We start from the raw sequence: 24,065 nt of genomic DNA, 5'->3' as shown, positions 1-24,065 counted from the left end.
AGGTGTTGCAATGAATCCTACATAAACCTAATGCAATTAAAAATAATTTGTGAAAAATATGCTTCCCTCAAAATCATTCCATTAATGCTTCTCAATGTCTCTCAACCGTGTTAGATTCCTGAAAGATTTAATTCATTTAAATTTTCCTTTTTTCCTCAACTTCCACTTATTTTGAAGATGCATTCTCTTAGAATTACTTTAATACCCTAGTACTAAAATTACCAGGTCTGCAGTACGGTAGTTTAATTAAAACAAGACAACACATCACTTTAAAACGGTGCCCCTGGGCCAGCATTCAGAACCATCTTTAAAGCATAGGAACATTCTGTATCTTCACTGGTCATCCGACAAATCGCACGGAATCCATTTTCTGACAGCACTTTACAACTGAAACAGAGAACTAATTTGCTCTCTTATTGTCTCTTCATCTATTTCCACCCTTGATTAACAGCCGTGTTATGGTTTAATTTCCGATTTAATAAGTACTTGTGCACTAGTCTCCTTCTTAAAGCACGTAACTTCTACCTGGTTTGCACAGTGACTTTAGGAGCGGACTTTTTTCTCTAGTCTTTTGCTGGTCTCCTTCACTTGGTTGAAGGACACAAGAGTTACTCATTTCAATACCGCATGGTCCTTTAAGGGATGGATTCTTTTCTGAGGACGGTGAAAAATCAAAGTCTGCCACCTAGAGGATAAGAACGGAGTTGAAAAAAAAACAATGTAAGGTTTCCTTCATGATTATATCAACAATGATGTTACATATCAATGTTATTATCCTTTTTTTTAAAAACAGAATAGGAGTAAACTTGTGCTCAAAGCATATTAAACACTATACGGAGCGTATGACTCATTTAATGATGTCTGTAAGAAAATATCTACCGGGGGACAGATGCATATTGCTCAATTTCTGCACCAAAGCGCAAGAGGCATTTAACCAGGGCACATTTAGAAATGTTTATTTCCTAATACAACTTTATTGTAACTGAATATTCAATATACTGCATCTAACAGGTAAAACAATGTAAACATTTAAGCACTGCATAGTGTGAGTGGGTCCAAAAACCAAGGAACCGATTTACATAAATGTAGCATAATGCATCACAGCGTTACAACTCATTGGGCCAGTGGAAAAGTTCAGTGCAAAGAAATATTCACCAAATATAGCCTGCCAAAGCCCTTTTCCCCTGTGCAGGCACACAAACATGCTGCACACAGCTTTGCACCACAGTGCAAAGGTGTGTGTGTGTGATACGAAGAATAGGTTTTGTACTGAAAGTATTTAAAAAACATTTTACACATTGGATGTGTGCTGAACAGTGCAGCACAAATACAATGGCTGAAACTTTTGGAAAAAAATATACATTTCTCTGACTTTGCACTTGCCACAAGGAGATACTATTTTTTGACACAAAGCCTGGTCTGACAATTTTAGTAGACAGAGATGTCATTGGTTCACTTTAGAGCCTTGCTTGGGCACACATATTTTAGCTTTATCAGTACCCTTTTACCTAGTTACATGCTTCATTTCACTTATTCATTTTAATTCAATTTAACATAACTGGCTTTTTAGTGGGGATTTTGTATTTGTCTAATCAGTTGCTTTTCTGTGAAAGTGTTGTTATTGGTTTCCTTGCATGACGTTTCCCAGTGTACTTCTGCTCAAGGACTGTACATGATAATCTATCTAGTATTATCACCACAAGACTGCGCAGCCAGTCCGGACACTCAGACACATGATTACATCAGGTCTGTTTTCTCAGAAAACAACACATTTTATTATAAAAACATCACACAGGCCAAAGAAGATTAGAGTGGTTATTCCAGCCAGAGGATCCATCCTATGTTGTATGCCACTTCATTGCCACATTGCTGACCTAAGCCCTGTCTTTCCAGCCAACCTAGGAGATGGTGGGCAATCTCTGCTTTTCAGATATGTTCCTTACATGGACTAAGTACAGGCAGAGAAAAGGGCTAACACTGACATGCTCTCACGTTGAATCTGGGAAGCGTGAGTAAGAATTTTTAGGCACATATTTATTCCAATATTGACTGTATATCTGTTTTTCACTCATGATAACAATTTTGTTTGAGCTATGTTTCATCTTCTCTTTCATAATCGCAGCTCATGCATTTTTATCATAGACTGCAGTCTTTTTAATAAATGCACCGAAAACTGTCCTGCATGTGTTTGTCTGCATATGTGTGTGTGAGACCTGTGCTAATAAGATAAAAGGACAGGATCTGTGTCTTTTGCCCTCCCCAGCTCCTCCTGCTGCTACTGCTGCTACTGCTGCTGCCTCTGCCTCAGGGAATGAACGGAGAGTCTGCCTGACTCTCAGTTCGGGGCCCTCCTCCACCCGCAGGTTCCTGCCTGCATCTCATCCCTGGTAGCCTAGTGGCCACCTGCAAGTAAGTATCCTCTGTCTCTCTTTAACCCTGCATTTTACTCTTGCCTTTCTTCTTTTACTTCGTTTTTCACTTTTTCTGGCTCTTTTAATTTTTTCCCCTCTTCCCCCTTCTCCCTCCCATGTCGCTGCTGACCCGCCCGCCCCCTCTGCTCCCTCTGCTTTTCCCACCCTTCCACCTCCCAGCTGACTGGACCCCCCCACCTCCCTCCCCTTCTTAATGGGTGCCGCGCAAAGCTTGTGCACCGCTGGTGGACCAAAGGTGCGCCAAAGGCAAGCCCGTCAGCACCACAGTGTGCCTGGACCGCGCCCAGCACCAGAAACCCTGGATCTCCAATAAGCCATTCCCTGGCCACCCTGCTCCATTCTACACTATTACACTGTAGGCAACTTCAGTCTTTGCCCCTCTATGGTATAGTATTTCACTCCGCCCACCCCACTCTACTGTACACCACACCACATTATGCTATTACACTCTACCCCACACCACAATACACAGCTTCACTGTAGGCTACTCTATTGCATGCTACTACAATATATGCTATTACATGTCACGCCACTCTACTGTACACCACTCTATGCTATGCTATTCCACTCCACTATACACAACTCCACTCTACACCACTCCAGTGTACACTACTCCACTTTACGCCACTACATTCAAAGCTAATCCAATGGATACCACTCCACTCTATACCACTCCACTATAGCCTAGTTTACTCTACCCCACTCCACTGTACACTACTCCAGTGTACACCACTCCACTTACGCTACTCCACTCTACGCTTTTCTAATCTATGCCATTTCATTCTAGGCTATTCTACTTTACACAACTCCACTGTACGCCAGTACACTCCACTCCATGCCACTCTACTCTATGATGCCAAAATACTCTATTGTACTTTACTCCACACTACATTACACAACTCCACTCAACTCTACTCCACCGTACAAAACCTTACCTACTCTACGCTACTATACCACATTCCACTCTAAGCAGCTCCACTGTATCACACACTACTGTACTCTATGCAACCCACGCTCAACTACATTGTATCCCACTCTGTGCCACTTTACTCCTGTCTATACCCCTTCACTTCAATGTACAACACAGTACAATACTGTATTTCACTGTACAACGCTCTATTACACTCAATGATACTTTAGTCCACTATCGGACACTCTACACAACTCTTTGTATGCCACTGCACCCCACTTCACTCCACTCTACTCCGCCATAGTACTCCACTATACTCCATTGTACACCACTCCACTCTATGCCACTCAAAGCCATTGTACTCTATAACATTGTATGCCAATCCACTCTACAAAAATCAACTAGACTGTATGCCAACTACTCTACTGTAGTCTACATCACTTTCCAATACTGTACGCCATCCCACTAGACTCTACTGTACAACACAGTACTCCAATTTATGACACTTTACTCGGCTATATGCTTCGCCACTCCACTCTATTGCACTCCATGGCACTATGGTCTACAATATGCCACTTCACTCTGACACCTTAATCTACTCTACACTACCTCACTCCAGTGTACTCCACTATACTCCACTCTGCAACACTTTACCCACTCACAGCCACTGTGCTATACACCACTCTATGCCGCTCCACTGTCTTACACCCTACTCCACTGTATGCAACTCTACTCTACAACACTGTACTACACTCTATGCCACTCTACTCCACTCTATGCTCATCCAGTCTATGCTACTGTACTACACTCTATGTCACTCAACGACACTCCACTCAATTTCTCTCTACGATAACTCACTCCACTATTTGACAGAGCACTCCACTTTCTATGACACTTCCCTCCACTGTACACTATGACACTCCACTTGACGATACTCCACTCTATGACACTCTATTTCACTTTACTCCACTCTAAAATACTCTACTCCAGGCTATGACAGTGTACAACACCCCACTCTACTATTTAACATGCCATTCCACTGTATAACTCACTGCTTTAATATACAATGCTTGCCTCCCCTATAGGAGACACCATGCCACTACACTATATAACATTTTACTACAATGTACAACATACTATTACACTACACTACACTCAATTCCAATCTACAATACTCCAGTCTCTGACAATAGACTTTACAACACTCTGCTCCACTGTACTGTATAACACTCTGCATAACAACTTTCCACTTGCAACCCCAGACTCTACGATTTGTAAACACATTTTTATTAAAAATGTAAAAAACGCAAAAGGTTGAAGCATAGGTATATTTTTGAAAACTTATTTTCCCTATACAAACCAAGTTTAAACCACACAGACTTTAAAAATTCTAACGTCATAGTTATAACTTTAATTTGCAATTCATCCACCACCAAATTTCTATGAGTAGCAGAACTTGTTACACACTCTGTTCAGGATGCTAATCAGAAAACACTATAACTCTCCACTCTACCATGCACTGTGTTGCAACAAATAATGTAATTTGAGAAGTTATGAAGGCTATAAATTCACATGGTATAAGTGATGTAGTATGCAAGAGTATAAACAATTAATAGAAAAGGCATGAGATAGATTTATAGTTAATGTAGTTTGGCGAGGGAGGTGAAAAGAGTGTACAACTTATAGTAATTTGAGAGTAGTGTGTAAATTATAAATTGAAGTTATAATAATAACTTTCAATATTTTAGTGTTTGTGTATTTTAAGTCAGGTTTGCACAGAAATAATACAAAAAGTTTTTCTAATGATACATTTTCCTTAAGCTTTATTTTTTTCATTTTTTAAATTTTAAATCAAATCACTAAGCGGATGAGTTTTTAAGAGGCGATCCTTTGATTTTATCTACCATAGGTTGCTCCCACTTTTCTTTGTACTGAGGAAGTCTTTATAGGGGGTTGAAACACTGACATATTGCATCGCTCTCTGCCATTAATTGTGGATTTGTGTACAGTATATATTACTTAGGAGTTCAGTGCTACCAAAATTATATTTATGTATTTACTGTATTTATAAAGCACAAGTATTCATCCCCTAGGGGATATCATGGTGCTAGAATGCTCCCTCTCTTTCCGACTGTGAGAACTGGAAATTAATTTTAGGATCAACTGCGGAAAAAAGTACCTTAACCTTTAAAAAAACTAGTTTTTAATAATTGTCTGACTCTCAAATGATTATCAGCCAAGTGAAGGTCTATGGGTAGAGTGTTTCAATGGGCCGTCGCCAGATGTGAAAACGAGAGGCCGGCAGTTCTAAATGTTTTATATCTGTTTGGCCCTGGCAAGCTCAAGGTTTCGTGGCCTCAGTTTGAATGCTGGATTGTAAAATTCCACTCTGGTTTGAAGACTTTTGGGCCCAGTCTTATATAATGTCCTGTGTTTATGGCAAAAAAGCTTAAAGCTGGTTCTTTTTCTCATTGGCAACCAGTGTAGAGCTCCTAGGCAGGCTGATGCCGAGCTGTATTTTGTTCATATGGCAGATCAACTTAGCAACCCCATTCTTGATCACCTCAAGTATGGTAAAAAGATCATCAGCCATACCCACATCTAGGGCATTGGCATAGTCCAATCTACTGGTTATCAAGGACTTTTTTTTTTTTATGGATGTCGAGCGGTAACCACTGGACCAATCGTCTCAGTAATTTGAGGATACCAAAGCATTTGCCACAAGTGGAATTTACTTGCCTTTGTATTACCAGCCAACAGTGTATTACTCTTTGTAAATACCATGGGGTTTATGTACAACATTTTGGTGCAGGGTAGAGCCACAAGACTTTTTTCTGCGCTGCCCTGTGGCTAAAGAAAAAGGCAGGAATGAGCCGTATCTATGAGATACAGCACACGCCTGTCTTCTTCCACTGCGCAACTGCACAAGGGTTCAAGTGTGTCTGCGAGGTAGGAATGATTGTTTTTGTGCAGGAAGGGACACCTTCCTGCACAAATACAATCAATAGAGGCGTTTTCTTCCTTATATGTGTGCCCAAGAATGCAGCACACATAGAAAGAGTACAAAAGGTGGAGAAATAAAGTTATTTCTCCTCGTTATGCCTCCCCTGGGGAGGCATATGCTTTTGACGCACTCCCAGGTTAACAAATCCTTGTAAATCTGGGAATGTGTCAAAATCCATGGGTGTTGCATGGGAACACCCCCCGCAATGCCCATTAAACACCTCTTTGATGCAGAGTAAGGCAACGCAGTGACTTGAGCTGAGTTGTCTTACTCCATATTTACAAGGCCATGAAAGGCCATGCAAAGTGACTTTGCGTGGCCTTGTAGATATGGGTCTGCACCCTGCACCGCAGGTACTTCATGAACAGTGACATACCAGCGGTGCAAGCCGCTTCTAAATATTCCCCTACATGCGCGACAAAAAACACTTTTGTCACATATAACTTGCGCTGCACCTGTCTTTTGGACACCAATTTTTGTTCTGTTGTTCACCTATTTCACTAAGTAAATAAATGTACTAATATACATACAACTGAATGTGTATGTGATCCCTTTAATATGTTTTACCAAGGGAGCTTAGGCTGAAAGCTCTCTCAGAGGGAAGCACTATTTCTTGGTATGAATTTACTGCCCAGGTTTCCAGAAATACAGGGTGGCCTGATAAGTATTATCAAACCTTTGTCAGATCAGCAAAATTTACTGTATGATCTTCTTGAAAATGTCCTTCACGTTTGGAGCATGCGAGGACTGGCCATCATGAGGTCTACATTCTGGCTGCAAACGAGAGGTAGTAGAGAAATGCGACCACCCAGGAAAAGACATTCTCTAGTTCTGCTCAAGAGCAAAGTGAGAGGCAACGAACTAGGAAAGTAGGAGACAGAAATTGGCCTCCTAATGCTTGAAGGCGTACAAGCCGCACATGGACATAAGTTATGCCGTCAGGTCAATCCAGGAATCTCTCTTGAGGTAACAAATTCCTCAATGGAAGAAACAGTGTAAGCTCATCTGAGCTGCTGCTATGCATTGTACAGTAGAGACAAGGTCCATTGAGGGGCCTGCATAGGCAGGGATCACAACCACATACAGATTAGCTGGAGCCTCACCACTATTCCTGTGCATGGTGCACAGGATGCTCACTGAGTGAGCTGAAACCCACAATACAATGTCTGGGTTGGGAGGAGATTAGATGCTTTGAACAGCTACGTTTTTTTAATATGATCCTACAGAGTGGCTAGCTGGCTTCACATACTAAGGGGGAGGGGCCCTTTGTTTGAGGCAGGGAGAGATTAAAAGAATACCTATCATCTTTGATCAGCTGATATGTGTGATTCATTTAGAACAACGTGATAATGTAGCAAATATTTGTACATGCGTTAGAGTAACCCTAGAAGCTTAGCACGTGGTAGAGCTAGGTGCCAGATGTGCATTTCAGCAATAAAACAACCGAAACAAAAGAAGTTGTTTTTAAAGCTTTTTCTTGAAGTAAAAATGATGAATGTAGCAGCCATACTGGCATGGAGCCTTCAGTGCAGGTGGTGACGAAGCATCAGAACTAGAATTGGAGGTAAGCACCATGGAAGAGGAAAGAAGGCCATAAAGACTGAGTGGCATATTTATGATGTCCCTAGCGCCACCTTGGGCCACATGTTTCCCTTGAAGGGTCCAAATTACGAGTGAACGGATTTAAATGCACGGATCCCACGTGACCACAAACAACGTTTCCAGTTGGTATCCCTCTACCTAGATCCAGCTATTTTGAATTATTCCACCTAGAAGGGGATATAAAATACACACACAATTTTAGCAGGTGAAAATCTGTGTGTAGATACCCGTTCTGAACAGAATAGATTGTCCTCTACTTCCAATATACCGCCCTCATACTGTAGGTGGTAAATGTGAGTGGTGGTATTGCTCTGGGTCAGGGTGCTGGGCAGATGGCTATGAGAAAGGTGGGCATCTGGGGAGTTGGGAGGGGCCCAGGCTGCATGTGGGCCTACAGTTCCTCCCTAATCATCCTGCAAATTTACAGAATGGATTTCTCAGCAGGTAAAACCATCCCTATGTTCCTGCATCACAATAAACCAGTTGTGGGAACATCAGACCAGTTGTGACAAAGTGGAGCTGTTTCTCACCTGGAAATGCTGCTAGTGCCTAATTTGTAAAATAATAAGTGCAGGTCCCCAAAGAGCTGCTCAGACACCCGGGCTGGTGCTAATAAATGTTGGTGTTCCGAATACCAAGGCTGCATAGTTCTGAATCCACCTTAGATCTCTTTAATCCAAAGGGAGCAAGGTGCAGCCCGTCCTTTAGGGCGGAGGGGCCATGCCCCCCAACCTTTGCCCCTCATGAAGCGTGCCGGTCAGGCTGAACAAAGGTCAGCCTGACAGCCATCTTCATATTCAGGTCAGGCAGCCAGGAGCAGACATGTGCGATTTGCGCACACTTCTGGCTGCCTGAGCTGAACTTTGCTGAGCTGAAAAGGTCACAGCTCCTGTGGGCGTGACCTCCTCGGCTCAGCAAAGGTGCCTCAAGGCTCTTCCCCCGGTGACGAGGGAAGGGTCACCCATTGACTTCGACCTGGGCGCTTCAGGTTTAAGCCCTGAAGCATCCAGGGCGAGTGTTAATCAGTGACACCTAGTCACAGAGTAGGGTGGGGTCAGCAGTCTCACTGACCCCATCCCACTCTGTGACAAAGTTGGGACTGCTGCCTTCCCTCGCTGGCTGACCTTAGGGAAGGCAGCAGTCCCCACCCTCTGGGACCTCCGAGGCTGAAGGTAAGTGTGTGTGTGTGATCTTTTTTAATTAATGTGTGGTGCGTGCGTGTATGTTTGATTGTTGATGAGTGTTGTTAATGGATGTGCGTGCGTGTGTGTGTGTGAAAGAATGAGTGCGAGTGTGCTTCCCGCCTGCCCCCCTAAAACTGCCGACCACCACTGCTGACAGCTACTCCCTGCCCGTTCATCTCACTGTTGCAGGTTTCTGCTGCATCCCTTAGTGACTGATTTTCCGTCTTTTGCTTCTTCCTTCTTTCCCCTCTGTGCGTTTTTCACTCTCTAGCTCTCAGGAAATGTTTGAGGAAGAAAAATAAGCTCTGGTCCCCAAAAAAGAGTGCCGGTGGACCTGCTGGCTTAAATTAAGCACTGGATGCTGCTACGTGTGACTCGTAATTGGGTCTTGGTGGAAAAAGGGAAATTCTTTTTGCATGGCCAGACTGAATGTAAAACATGCAAAAAGTTGGATTTGATTTGAAAGGAGTATTTGTCAGTGTAAAATGCCAAGAACTCATATACTGTTGATGGAAGATTGGCCTACAATGTATATTCCAGCCTGGAAAAGTAATCACAGTGACAGTCAGCTAAAACCCACCCAAAATATTTCTGCATGTGTTGGTATTAACGTTTATATCACTTTAACTGCACTCACACTTTAGTAGGAAATAACTTTGCGTCCTTGAATGTAGGTGTTTCCAACCAGTGCAATAACTTTTTTTTGTCAAACTCTCCTCCTATGAATTAAAAGAGCATTGTTGCTAAGAACCAAATGACGTAGGACTGAAACCTATTGATGTTTCTCACACATCTTGGGCCTCCCAGGCACTGCTGCCTTGGGTCACGAGCCTGCTTCCATGGAGGCTTCTCACTCCACAAGCTTTGCTCCTTGTTCTATTCATCTGCCTCTGACTTACATCTCTTCCTGCAGGCACACACGATGCCATGTGCCTAACATGCTGCTCCCAGCAGAGTCTGCTACAAAGGGTACCCGAGGCAATAATGTGTGGGCTGCCATGCTGCAGCAGTGTGGCCTTCCTTATTTTCGATCCTCTGTGTTGCTGCTACCCTGTAGCTACACATCTCCAATAACTAATTATAAACTTGGGGTGAGTCAGCAGGTGCCTCTGTTGCACCAACCAATCCTTTCCCACAAATCCCCTGTATTATAGGAAGAAAACGGGCAGGGAAGTGTTTTCTCGCACTGAGGTGCATGTATAAAACTCTCTGATAGCTATGTGCGTGGTAACATTAAATACAGCATAGTTAATTGGTGGGCTTTATCAGAGCATTGATGAGTGTCCGCCCCGCTCAAAAGTCTCTCTACATCTGCTCTGCCCCTTGCAGAGTCTGACTGGGACAGAAAGTTGTACGCCCGGGAGACATTTGAATTAAGTCGGAGTAATTGGAGTTGTTTTAGTAATACTGCATTACTCCCGTGATGCAGTATTGCTGAAATTACGCAATGACCCCAGCTCGTGTAATTTAGAGTAATCTGGGCTACAAATACTACAGCAGGTCAGGAACAACAAACGCTGCATTTGCGTCATTATTTGATGCAAAAGCGGTGCAAACTTACAAAATGCTACTGTATTTTGTAAGTTTGAGTCACTTTGGCGTCAAAAAGCAGCGCAAATGCGGCGCTAAAAAAAGTATAAATATGGGCCTTAAAGAGCACGAGGGGCTGCTGCTTTTCATTTCCTCTTGCATTTAATGCTATTGTTTTTACACAAAATGCATCCTCTGGTCTATTTTGGACACAGGTGTATTTGGTTTTAGGAACATAATGGTAAATGCTGTATTATCCTTCTTGTGTCATTATGAATAATTTTGTGCTCACTGCAGGTATTGTTTGCTTTAAAATTAGGGAACTCAGTAGTAAAATCCAGTCCACCTGACCATAAAACAGGCCTATAAACAGCCAGAAAAATGACCCACACACAGATCTGTCAGACCACCTCTTCAGGCACTGCCTGATTGCCCTATGGTCCAGTCAGACCCTGGCCCCGAACATACTTCTGACCCGCACTTCGTAGACTCATGCGGTTGAGCCGTGTGTAGAGTCCGGCTGGACTCATACTAGTGTTCCACGATGATGTGTTTCCACCAGCCACTACTTGAGGGCTAGCTTCAACACACATCCCACACCCATCCATCACTGGTGTCACCGGTCAGGTCACCCTGCTAATACAAGGGGCTGGGCGCACGTGCCTTGGGCCAGTTAATGTAACTACAATGCTGTGTCTGTGTGGTCATTTTTGGTAGCATGAGGGCCTAGGGCCCCCAACACTACAGTAGCAATGAGGATGCTGACCCTCACACCGTGCCATTTTGCAGCTTGCTGCCGTGCCTGGTGAGGTATGCTTGGGCATGGCTGCCATCATCTCCCTTGGGAGGAATACAGGCACAGCACTGCGGAGGCAGCCCTATGCCGTGAAAAAGGAGAGTACGGAGACTGGTCAATTCCTACCCCCACATGCTCTTGCACAGCAGAAAAGGGGAGAAGGAGCTCCACCCAACGAGGCGCTAATACCTGTTGTGACAGCTGCCTGCTACCACTGCCTATCATCTTAACCCTGGTGAAAGCGAGAGCCCTTGCTACACCCACCAGAAGAGCCCGCTGCCGCACTCAGGCCCAGGCGGTCTGTGCGGCGAGAAAGAAGTGCCTGTGTGGGCAGGTGAAGAGATCGCGCCAAGCAGAGAACAGTCTGTGGTTAATTAATCTATTGTGAGAGATGCACATGGGCAGGCATCGCAGAAAGGTGAGGTGAGCAAGGCTTCCCCATCCCTGCAGGGCTAGCAAGGGCAGCACGGTCTGCAGCAATGAGAAGGCTCCTGCGGCCGGCAACAAGTGCATCACCAGTGAACCTGACAGCATGGGCTAGAGCCCAGGGAAAGAGAGAGCCCTCTAAGAGCGAGAAGCAATGGTGAGTGAAAGAGGTTGCACTAGCCAGCCACACTGAAGCACCTGATGGCCACCGTTGGCCCATCAGTGAGCCTGTCATGTTGAGGGACCAACCCTGCCAAGCAAATCGGAATGGAGGCAGGAGCAAGCACTGCAAAGGGTTAGCCTCGAGGCAGAAGCGCAGTGCCCTCGAGTGAAGACAGGAAGAAAGAAACAGTGACCCTCCAGTCAGAGAGCGGGCCACCAGGACCATACTTGAGGAAGGGACAGGACCTGTGTGAGGTCCAAAAGGAGAAGGAATCAAGACCTATTGACAGGATGAAGCCTGCGAGAGGCCGCAAAGGAAGATGATGCCCCGCCTGAGGTGCAGCACACAACCAGTGATAGGTCCATGTGATGCAACGTGAGACCAGTGGTGAAACGCCACCTCACAAAACAAATTAGAAACGTGGCATGAATCCATGTCAGGAAGATGGTTTGACAAAGAAAAGTATGTGACAGATCTGTCACATAGAAGATGAGGAACACCACAGGTGCATAAGAGAAAAGGGATAGGAGCGATAGGACTGAGGACTTGTACCTGCACTGGAGAGGGCATCCTTCAACACAAGCCAGCCACCTGGGTGCACAGACATCACTGGAGACAGCTCCGCGGGTGGACCAACTGTAAGGCGCTGGGAAGCGCAAACCGCATCCAGGCCCTCGCTTCACGGTGCGACCGTCCAGCCACCTATTGCCGGTTGCTTGACAGAAATCGCATCCCTGCTGCCAACTGCACGTGCCAAACAAGAACCGCAAGTGGCCTTGAAGTCCCTCTAGTTATCTTTTTCTCCAAACAACACACCGCCACCTGTTGATCAACAGGTTGTAAGATCATCATCATTACCAGGTGCATCACCCAAACCATGAAAGAAGCATTGCACCACCAGAGTGGAGTTGTATGCCCACAGAAAGACCAGAGACAAGACATCTCTGGCACCCTGGAAGGCTGACCACCCAGAAATCTGCTGTCAGTCCCCGTGAGACCTGTGGAAGAGAGCATAGTTGACCATTGGACCATCCACCCTTGGGGTTGCACGAGGCTTGGACATGGCCCTGTTGGGAGCTCTGCAGTGACCCCCTTGGCGCGGCCTATGAGAGGTCCACAAAGCCCACGTGGTCCATTGGAAATCCAGAGGCAAGGGCATCAAGGGAGTCTTGGTGAGAAAAGAATCCTGACAAGAAAGATCTGCAGAAGCAGCTCCATGACAGGCACCGGGAAGCATGGAGGTCGCCGGCGCTGACTGGTCACCCAAAGACTATTGGATGAAGGCCCGTGCACCTGAGTGAGGACAGCCAGAGCACACAGAACCTGTGACAACAATCCTTGCGGCGCTAAGTGTGACTTGGTTGTGTCCTGTTGGCTGTTCCTCAGAGACGCCTTCGCTCAGCCTGTGATAGGCCCCGCACAATCCACACGGTCCTGTGGCAGCCTGGCAAAAGGGCCTCGAGGAGACTCCTGTGCGATGGAGTCTTGGCACAAGAGGGATGTTATGAAACATCACGGCCTTCAAGGAAGACATCCTTTCACCCATGTCATCCTCAGTCTTTGAAGGTTTGCTATACATGGAGCCTGAACGCCTTCAGAGATGTTTCTGCAGTGAAATCCCCACTGCTCCTGATGCACCAGCTTTGAACTCTGTAGAGAGACTTCACCACTGCTCAGGATGCAACATACCAGTGGACTTTGTAAATAGACTCCAACACCGTGAGATTGGGAGGGACAGGACCAACAATGCCCAAGTGAACTGTAACTTCAAGGACAGGCAATTGAGGGATCCGGACTTTGTTAATACTGTCATTTGTTTCCAGAGTAATCTGATTAAATTACGGAGGCGTGCCGTGATGCTGGGTGCCCCCAGCTCGACTTGTGCAGTCATCATGTCCGTCAGACTGCCTGAAGATACTCAGTGGTGTTTATTTTTGTGTTTATTTTCTCCCACAAGTTGGACTTGTTTGTTTTTTCTTAATAAAGTTTGGGAGGGATGTAGAGCCCATTTGGACTTTTACTAGTGTTCCACGATGATGTGCTTCCACCAGCCCCTCCTTGAGGGCTGGCTTCCACACTCACCCCAAACCCATCCATCACTGGTGTCAACAGTCAGGTGATCCTGCTAATAAAAGTGGCTAGGCGCACATCAATGTTGTGACTGTGTGGTCATTTTAGGTAGCTGAGGGCTTAGGGCCCCCAACACTACACTTTGTATCGTCCTTGGTGTAACTTTACTTAAGTGTGTTGATCAAGGTCGAACTAGAACAGAAAAGAAGTCCAGGACACCAACATAAATGTGGCACCCATTAACAAATCAGATAACTAAAATATGGTCTACCCTTGCAAACTAGGGCAGTTTTAAACTTGAGCAGACAGGCTGTAAAGGTATTTTGCAAGATATTGGAGACCGCATTCATTTGTGTTTGCTTCAGGCAATGTTTTTGAATATATCAAGAACAATAGGAAAATCAACAGTAAAAACCGTCCCATCCGACCAGAAACAAGCACATAAACTGCCAAACAAAAAAGGAAATATATTAGTCAGACTAGCCCTTCCGGCATTGCCAGATTGCCCCATACACCAATTCGACCCTGCTGCTAAACAAAGGTACATAAAAGGAAGTGACATATTTACCTACGAATTAATTTTTTGCTAAACTGTGGACTAGCGTTTGGACAGTGTTCTTATTTTCTTCCAATTTATTATAATACAGATGAAAATTCATGAATCGTTTTTTTTTGCAGGACAAGGTTCTTTTTTCTTAAAAATCAATTTGTGTCTGTCAGAAATCGACTTGTTTTTATAATCAACTGTTTAGTTTTAGTTTTGGCGAAGAATAGATTTTGTCTTGGTATTTTAAAGGTGATGCTGTTGAGCGAATCGGTGCTGCCATGCCCTTGGCTACAAAGCAAATTAAGGGTAACCATCCACCTCACTGGGGAATAAATTTCACCTTGCAACACTTATGCGGAATGTTGCGTACCCTGGATGCCGAGATCCATAATATAAATTAGTGTATCTTCGAAGTCTTGACATTGTTTTCGCTTTTACAGAAAACAGTAATTGGGCCACGTTTCACCTGAGGTAGATGAGATGTGCAATGAGCGCCATCTATTGGTCATCATCCTATCAAGCATTCCGTTCTTATTAGTAACCGCGTGCTCGATTACTATCACCTGGGCAGGGGGGGTGAGGGGGGGGGGGGGGGGGGGTGGAGAAGAAATTGCGAGAAACTACGGGGCTTGTTTATTAGACCTTTGCGCCGCCAGAGCGTCACTTTTTGTGACGCTTCAGAGATGCAAACCTCTCAACCATATATATGAGGCCACACAAAGCCACTGAGTGGTCTCATAGATATGGAGTAAGACAGAGCAGCACAAGGTTCCTTAATCTGAGCCAGAAAGGCGGTCCATGGGTGTTGCAGTGTTTCTTTCCATGCAACACCCATGGGTTTTGACGCAGCCACATATTTACCTAATCACGTCAATCTGTGGAAGCGCCAAAACCTTACACCTCCCCAGGGGAGGTGTAATGAGGAGAAATATTTGTATTGCTCCTCGTTTTTTTTTATCTTTCCAGGTGTGCTGCATTCTTCAGCACACAAAAAAAAAGACAACACATATCAGGATTGTTTTTGTGTAGAAAGGTGCCCCTTCTTGCACAAAACAATCCTGCATGCAACGCAGACACCCTTGCTCCATGGAGCAAGAGTGCCTGTGTTGGCGCTAGGCAGCCAATTGTGCGGCAGCGTAGGGGGAAAGGACAGAAATGCACTGTATTGCATAGGTACGTTTCAGTCCTGCCCTTTCACATTGGTGTAGTGCAGGGCTGCAAGAAGATTTGCGGCACTACCTTACGCCAATTCCCCATAAATAGGCCCGCAATTTATTGGGTGCAAGGAATATCACTTTTAACAAGGTAAGCCATTTAAAAAAGCACATAAAATGACCCAGTGCTCATCAAGCCTCGTCCATGGTTCATCTGGCTTATCCTATTATAATTTAATGGGAAAAAAATCTGAAGGTTTGTTCTTTATCACGCAAGTAATTAACAAACACGATAAACACCTAACCACTTGCTTTTGTGATCCCTGCTCAATCAGGTGTTTGTGCTGTGCCGGGGGTCTTATTTTACAAAGATACTCATAATGAAAGGACTTCTATCTTTTTCATATATTACATTTTTGCCCTAAATTTCTTTTCATGAATATTCTCCGCCCTTTCCTGCACTTGTTTCCTGGGTCAGGACTCGAACTTCGGTCCTTCAGGATAGGTAGCATTTTAATATTTTCAGGATAGCCACAAAAAAATATAGGAGTGGGAGAAGGATTAGGTTACTTACTCTGTAATCATCTGTTCGTAGCATGTATTGCTGTTGATTCACATGCTCTGCCTACTCTTGCCATCTAATGTTGGGCCCGGAGTGATGCAACTTGTTTTTCTTTAAGAAGTGTTTCGAGTCACAAGATTAAGTGACTCCTCCTCTCTGGGTTATTAGCCAAGGGCATCAACTCCTGTTTTAGCCCCTTGCTATCTTATGCATTCTCCCCACAAACTTACTGTTCCCTGTTGCTCAGCCAGTGAGTGAGTTCATTGTACGAATGGAATGTTGAGACAGTTTGTGCTTCAATGAGTGGACAGTTGGAGTGAGATGGGATGAGCAGAAGGATGCTGCTCCTGCTGGGGTTTTATCTGTAACCTACAACTCATCTAATAAACCTACTTCTTTTATAACGTACGAGTAACCATCATTGATTTCAACAATGGTGACAATTGGATGCTAACCTATGCGTGTAAGGAGTTGGGACAGAAAGGAAAGAGTCTACAAAAAACAGAGAGAAAAGAGAAAAAAATAAGGTAAAAGAAACTGAAGATTGATGTCAAGAAGAACGGCCTGAAAGCCCCACCATTGTCTTTTCAACCTGACAGTCATCAGTGATCTGGGGCATTTGACCTGTTAAGTTTGGAAGTGTATCCTGATTTAAGCTGATTGGGTGTCAACTAGCAGCAGAAAGAATGCAGCATTCGCTATGCGAGTGAACTGTCAGGGTGTAAAGTCAGCCAATTTAGGGCTGAAATACAGCTTTATTGGTGTACGTTGTGAGCAACATATACGTCAGCTGGCGGTGAGTATATTTTGGATTCGAAATGCAAGGACTGAATACCAAAAGGAAAGTACCTTTTGTGTACTCAGCACATAGGAGGAACATTTAAAATAATTGTCGATGCGCTGTTAATTGCGTTGGGAGGAACAGAGCCTGCATGTGTGTCCTGTTCCCAAGGAGATTTCTTGCTTCCCCTTGTGCTAGAATTCACATGCTTAAGCTGACGTTAAGGAAGAAGGAGAGATTCCCTGAAGAAATAAGTTCAGAGCAATGCCAACGATGTCTGCACACATTGATGTAACAACATTTACTTCCTAAAGAAACAAAAGTAACATGTGCACTGGCGGCCATTTTGGTGAATTGGGAAGTGTGATATTTATTACCACGATGAATAAGATGTATCCACTCTATAAACCTCTTCATTGCATCTCCATATTCACTTATTTATAACCACGTTTTCTGTCATGTATTATTCAGTGCTCCTGTCAGCTAGAGGAGCAAGACGGTGATGGGCACAGCTGAGAGTTGAGTTCCTTACAGTTTAAGTGTCTAGAATTATGATGATGGCACGTAGACACTCATGGCGCAGTACCAGTTTTCCGGCATGGGGAAAATGGTGATGGAAGAAGCCATCATCCCTAACAAATGCATGATGGTCCTTAATGTGTAGGACTGGTTCTCCTGAAACTAGTGGAGAACTGTCTGAAAACTTTCAATGTAAGCTGGGTTGGGGTACACTATTCCTAAGTCTGTGTTAAAAATTTTCCCTAGGTAGGGTTGAACTTGTAGATGCTGAAAATGTGATTTGGGAATGTTGAGTGAAACTCAGTTTGTGAAGGAGATCCACTGTAATCTGAGTGCGGTTTCACACTGGTGTAGTGTACTGGATTTGATGAGTCAATCGTCCAGGTAAGCAAATACGCAGACATTCTGCCTTTGCATATGCGCTGCGACTACTGCTAAACATTTCAGAACACAGAAGGAGTGCTAGTGACTCCGAAGAGAAGGGCTTTGAACTAATAAAGTTTGCCTGCAATGACGAATCTTAAGTACTTTCGGCATGCAGGGTGAATTGGTATGTGAAAGTATGTGTCCTTTATATCTAGAGCTGCCATAAAATCATGTTGCTGTAGCTGTTGAATGACATCCTGGAGTGACCAATGGCTCTGAGAGGATGTATTTGTTTAGAGGTCTGAGGTTCAGTATTGGTCTGAGTGATCTGTCCTTTTTGGGAATCAGGAAATATAGGGAGTATACTCCTGAGCCATGATGTTCAGGGGGAATGGGTTCTATCTATGGCCCCCTGCAGAAGAAGGGGTTGTTCCTCTTGTTTGAGAAGGGTTAAATGTTTCTGTGATAGCCTGTGAGTGCGAGAAGGGAATATTGTGAGGTGTGGTTATGAGCTCCAGACAATAGGCATGTGAGACAATGGCAAGGACGCATTGGTCCTTGGTGATGGTGTCACAAATGGTGTGGAAAAGTTGGAGTCTTTCCCCAACAGGTATCCGATGATCAGGGGAAGGTTTAGGTAGTCACTGCTTTGCAATGGAGGAGGATCAGTGTGTGGCAGTGCTCTTCCCTCTCCCCATGTTCTTAGACTCCCTATAGGAGCCTCTGCAGTAGTCTCTAGTGTAGGAAGACTGAGGCCCATATTTATACTATTTTAGCACCACATTTGTGCCGCTTTTTGATGCAAAAGCAGCGCAAACTTACAAAATACAATTGTATTTTGCAAGTTTGCGCTGCTTTTGCCTCAAAAAATGACACAAATACAGCGCTAAAAAAGTATAAATGTGGGCCTGAGTTTGCCTGGTGTGTGATGTAGAAGCGTCTGTTGTAGAGTATTTGTATGTCCCCTTATGCCCTGGGTGATGAGAGGAGACCTTTTGTGTGGTAGTTTAAATAGCACCCATGGCCTTGGCGGTGTCCTTTTTTTCAAACTTTTCTAGTGTGGTACCCACCTGTGATCTGTAGAGGTGCTCTTTGTCAAAAGACATATTCAGAACTGCTTCTGGACTCAGGTTTGACGTCAGGGCACCAAAGCCAGGCATTCTTTCTTAAACGGAGGGCACATTAATCCACTGGTCTGCAGTGTCTGCTGCATCGAGGATGCACCGGATGGAATTAATGGTGATGGCGTGTCCCAACTTATGGTACTGCTCAGAGAGGTACTGTAGTAATTCCTCCATCTCATCCCAATGGGCCAATTGTACCAAGCCAAAAGGGCTTGAGAATTAGCTATGCACCACTGGTTTCCAGCCTGTGCTGCCACACTCCCTCCTGCTTCATCAGTTCTCTTGCTGTCCTTTTCTGGGATAGAAGAGTCCCCAGAGGCTTGGCTATTAGCCTGTTTATGGGCAGTGGTTGCTACTATTGAACCGAATGGTAATTGTGATCTGATGTAAAGTGTTTCAGAAGGATCCACCATGTACTTCTTGTCCACCCATGGAGTGAATACCCTGGAACGGACAGGTTCCTTAAATATATCGACATGTGAAGGTACTGTGTCGCCCTATGCATGGTGTAAAGCTTGTTGAACAAGAAATCTTGCTCTATCGGGTCTTTGTGCAGCTCTACCAGGTGGAATGCGGTGCCATAGAGATTACCTGTTGATATGAAGTAGTGTCTTCTGGAGGTGAGGGGCACGCAGGGTAAAAGTCAAGGTCATTTGGGGCAATGGGATCAGGTTAGTAAGCATCTCATGGTTCTGTATGATCAAGAGGACCACCTGAACACCCAGTATAAGACTGTGGTGACCTTGTATGGGTGGTTGAGATGGACATTGAGGAAGGGAAGGGGGTGGAGGAGGTGGTGGAGGAGGAGGAGGAGGTAGAGGTGTGGGAGAAAGCCGGCGTGGTGGGCTAGTAGCCTTGTCCTTTTTCCTGCTCTTGAGAGGGACAGGAACACTCAGGGCCTCTTTAAAAGAGAGTTTCCTTTTTGGGAGCACAGGAGAGGAAGATGTGGATATAATCCAACCTATGCCTTCTTGGATCTAGAGCTTGCACTGTCTAGTGTCCATTTTCTCCAAAATCGGTTTGACAAGAGAGGGACTGATGGAGGACTGGCCTTATTCTTTGGCCTCCAAGGTTTTCTGCTTTGAAGGCTTTGGTGCCAAAGCCTTGTGCTTCAAAAGCTTGCTCGATGCTGAAGCTGGCAGCTGTCGGGCCGGTTCTGAGCTTGGGATCTAAATCGAAATTATCTCTTGGTCTAAAGCTTTTAAGGTCGAAGCCGATAATGTGGTTTTGGGTTTTTCAGCCATTTTCAGTGCTGAGCCAGAAGGCTGTGTGGCTGAATCAGTACTGACCATGGCCGGATGGCAGTGGTGTTGTCATAGTTTGACTCTTGCTGTAGGCAAGACTGCTGGTTTAAGGATGACAGTACTTATGTTTGCCTAGGTCAATCCTGCAACAAGTCGCAAATGTCGTCCAACCCACCCGGCTCACAAGCAGTACCTCACCAAAAACCCAAACAGTAAAAGGTGATTTGTGGCAGCCTGACTCAAGAGTGCAACATCTCTGGGAGGTCGTGGTTAAACGGAGATAACCCCTTTCTCACATGAACATGACTCAGTCAAACACACAGGCAATGAAGGAGATGCAGTAAAGTTTCAATAGGTTTTATTATCAGGACTGCAATCTACAGTATGTTGCATGGGCTGCAATGATTAGGATAATGAATAATGCATGGGGCAGAATGGTAAAAACATGAGTCATGAATACAAAGACCCCCACCATCTTGCAATAACATAGGGTGTTAAATATATGATGATATAGGCCCTACTACCCTAGCATGATGAACCTAATGTCTAACCTAAAGAGAACTAGGTATGTTAAACCTAATCTGCTAGTACCATGTCCATGAGAAGAGCCCTCAACCCGTGTTACCTTGGAATGAGGTCTCTAGATCAGACTCCATGGGGACACGAAGACTGGGTCAGAATCAAGGCGATGATTATCTTGTCTGTGTGAGATGTATTTATACAGATCGCGTAGGACCCTGACTCAGGTATGTTCCTAACCAATAGACAAGAAAGCATGCTGGGGCAGCAATTGTATAAACAATTACCTGAAAAGGTACATTATGTTACTGGCACATGAAAGTGGAAAAGTTCATAATGTGACAACCTATGAATCTCATTTATCTTTGACACTGATAGTGACACCTTTACAGAATGGCACTGATAACGTGAAACTAAAACAACTTCCTAACTATAAACATGGCAGCCATCCTGGAAGAATTAATTAAATTAATGAGCTAAAACATAGCAAGTTAAGTAGGTTAAAAGTCACTGGGTGATGGGGGCACAGGCCTGCAAGCCAGAAAGCTAAGCTAACTCCTGATTCCCATTAAAACTAATGGGATCCATTACGGTGGACCGGTGACGTCTATGGTACGCTGTAGACCCTTTTTGAGGGTTTCTGTAGAAGAGTAGGGACCACAGTGCTCAAGCACTGGGCAGGGGAAAGTTCTTGGCTTTTGATGTCAAACTCCTCATCCGACTTGGAGCTGTCCTGGATCAAAAAGGTTTCCTCCTCCTGTGCTGTTGGTTCTTTCTGAGCAAGCTCTTCTCTGAAGACGTCCGGGGTGTCGCCTGGCATCTTCTGAGTTATTTCCAGCTGATGAGCTAACAGATCCTGAAAGGTCTTTTTGCCCGGAAAGACTTGCATGTCTCACAGTCGGCCTCGCAGTAGTCTGGAGAGAGACAGAGGTTGCACATGAGGTGTTGATTAGTGTGCAGTAACTTGGCATGGCACTGAGGACAGAAGCGGAATGGAGTCAGTTCCATCAGGGTACCATTCTCCTCAATTCCAGAGCCCCATGGAAGGTAGGCTCGAAACAGGTGCTGTCACCCTAGAGTGTGGTCAGTCAAAGCCCAAACCGACACCAGCAGCGAGAGCGCTAAGACAGAAGAAGAGCGATTGTCAACAATACCACCGGAAAAGAAAGGAAAGAGTAAAAAATTTAACCAAACTGAGTTGAAAGAAGGACCTGAGACACACATGTCCGAACACCACAGCAGAGAAAAAACAATCTAACAAAGGAGTCAATGCCCATGCACAATATCACCAAGAGGAGCAGTCACTCGATCTTGTATCTTGAAACACTTATTCAAAGAAAAACAAGGCCTATATTTAAGAGGGCTTAGCGCCTCCATGCGCCACATTAGCGTCATTTTTTTTTTACACTAATGTTGCCCACGGAGGCCAAAATCGCAGTGGCAGATTTACAAAATGACACAATGCATGCATTGGGCCACTTTGTAACCCCATGCGCCACATTATGCCTGTGTCAGGCATGATGTATGGAAGGGGTACGTTCCCCCATTAGGGGGGCAAAAAAATGGTGAACAAGAAATGTAACAGACTACTTTGCACCATTTTTTTGCTGCATTTTTAACGCCTGCTCAGAGCAGGCGTTAAAAGAGGGCACACCATTATTTAAAATGGGCCCCTATGTACTGTTCAGGGTTAGTGCCAAAATGTTGGTGCTGACCCTGAACAGTACATCAATAGTGTCAAAAATGTGGATGCTATTGCCCCCTACCTTGCGCCACAGTGCACTGTATTTTAAATACGACACACACATGGTGACAGTAGGAGGCGCTAAGGTTTGCAAGAAAAGTGGAGCTGCACTGAGTGCATCACCACTTTTCTTAAATCTGCCACCAAGTTTTACCACTCCAGACCTAGCACTAGATGGCAGGAGTATGTAGAGCATGTGTATCTACAGCCACACATGCCATTGAACTTTTCATTTATGTGGCCTAGTCTTGCGCACTTTCGGGCATTTTGTGCTATACCTGTTAAATGTAAGCCCACGGCTACGCCATTACACTAGTCACATATTTGACATTACGTTCTGGTAAAAATCCTATTGTTGGAGAAAAGGAAAAACATGAGCAAACAGTAAGTGAGGGGCAGTGGTTCACATCACACCCGATTATGTACTGATCTTTTACCCCAAAATGCACCCTAATCTTCAAAATGGATGTGAGGATCCATTTCATGTTAAAAAGGTACCATAAAAAGCTGTTTAGGCCTTTCACATAATGTTGCCTATTTGATTAGGAAGTTAGTGTAATTTATGCAAAGGAAACTACTCACATATATCTTATAAGACCAAGATCAGCAGTGGACTCCTTGGCTTCAAGTTCTTCACTGCAACCTTCAGAACATAGGTTTTGCTTAACATTTTATGTACCATTGTGGCTGTTGTGACTTAGAAATGTTTCACTTTATGCTACTGTACGAGTTTAACATGATTTATGATGTAATTTATTGCTGAAAGATTTGGAACTGATCCATCACCGCCATAATACACAAATTAGAGACAAAAAGGGTGCTGGTCCAGTTTTTACACCAGTGTCTTTGCCTTGCTGTAGTTCGATAAAAGTATTTTACCACGAGTTGCACTATGTGAATGTACTCAACTAATACTTAGGCCAAGTTACAAAATCAATGGTGTAATTATTTTACTAGCCTGATACTCAGGTATACGAAATATAAAATTATGTGTAAATAAGGAGCATCGAAGCACAAACTTAACAATCGCTGAAGAAACACCTACATGAAAAGCTCTTATTTCGATTATTAACAGTCCCCAAATTTAATTATGAGAAATACCTCCACAGGAAACCTGTGATGTCTCTGGCTGCCACTGAACATCATGAATCCAATGAAGCACAGGATCACCAGAATCACAACAGCACAGGGCAGAATGAAGAATGTTGGATGAACAGCTGTACAAAAACAGAAGGGACCTGTTAGTGTGTTAAACGAGGTCCTGAGACCAGTAATGTATTCTGTAGATTTGGAGAACAATAAAGAGCAGAGGGTATTTTTGAATGAGCACTTAAACAGAATCATGTGAGAAATTGCTTTGTTTGATATGTTTATTGCTCATCCAAATT

At 44.4% G+C, this 24,065-nt stretch overlaps 1 protein-coding gene across 2 annotated transcripts in view; it reads right to left on the bottom strand.

Moving 5' to 3' along the window:
- Positions 1–228: 228 nt before the first annotated feature.
- TMEM130 (transmembrane protein 130) overlaps positions 229–24,065 on the bottom strand; it is a 246,792-nt gene continuing 222,955 nt past the window's right edge. The window contains exons 7-8 of one of the 2 annotated variants that reach the window (XM_069210131.1): positions 23,779–23,894; positions 229–685 (exon numbers count right to left, since the gene is read on the bottom strand). In XM_069210131.1, the coding sequence (XP_069066232.1) occupies positions 506–685; positions 23,779–23,894 (296 nt within the window). In that variant the 3' untranslated portion in view covers positions 229–505. The remainder of the gene's footprint in view (positions 686–23,778; positions 23,895–24,065) is intronic. The other variant, XM_069210133.1, reaches the window with a different exon arrangement.

The sequence above is a fragment of the Pleurodeles waltl genome, chromosome 10, assembly GCF_031143425.1.
Source record: "Pleurodeles waltl isolate 20211129_DDA chromosome 10, aPleWal1.hap1.20221129, whole genome shotgun sequence".
Taxonomy (NCBI): Eukaryota; Metazoa; Chordata; class Amphibia; order Caudata; family Salamandridae; genus Pleurodeles; species Pleurodeles waltl.
Note: the sequence above shows the minus strand (reverse complement) of the source record. Positions and strands in the feature narration are given on the sequence as shown.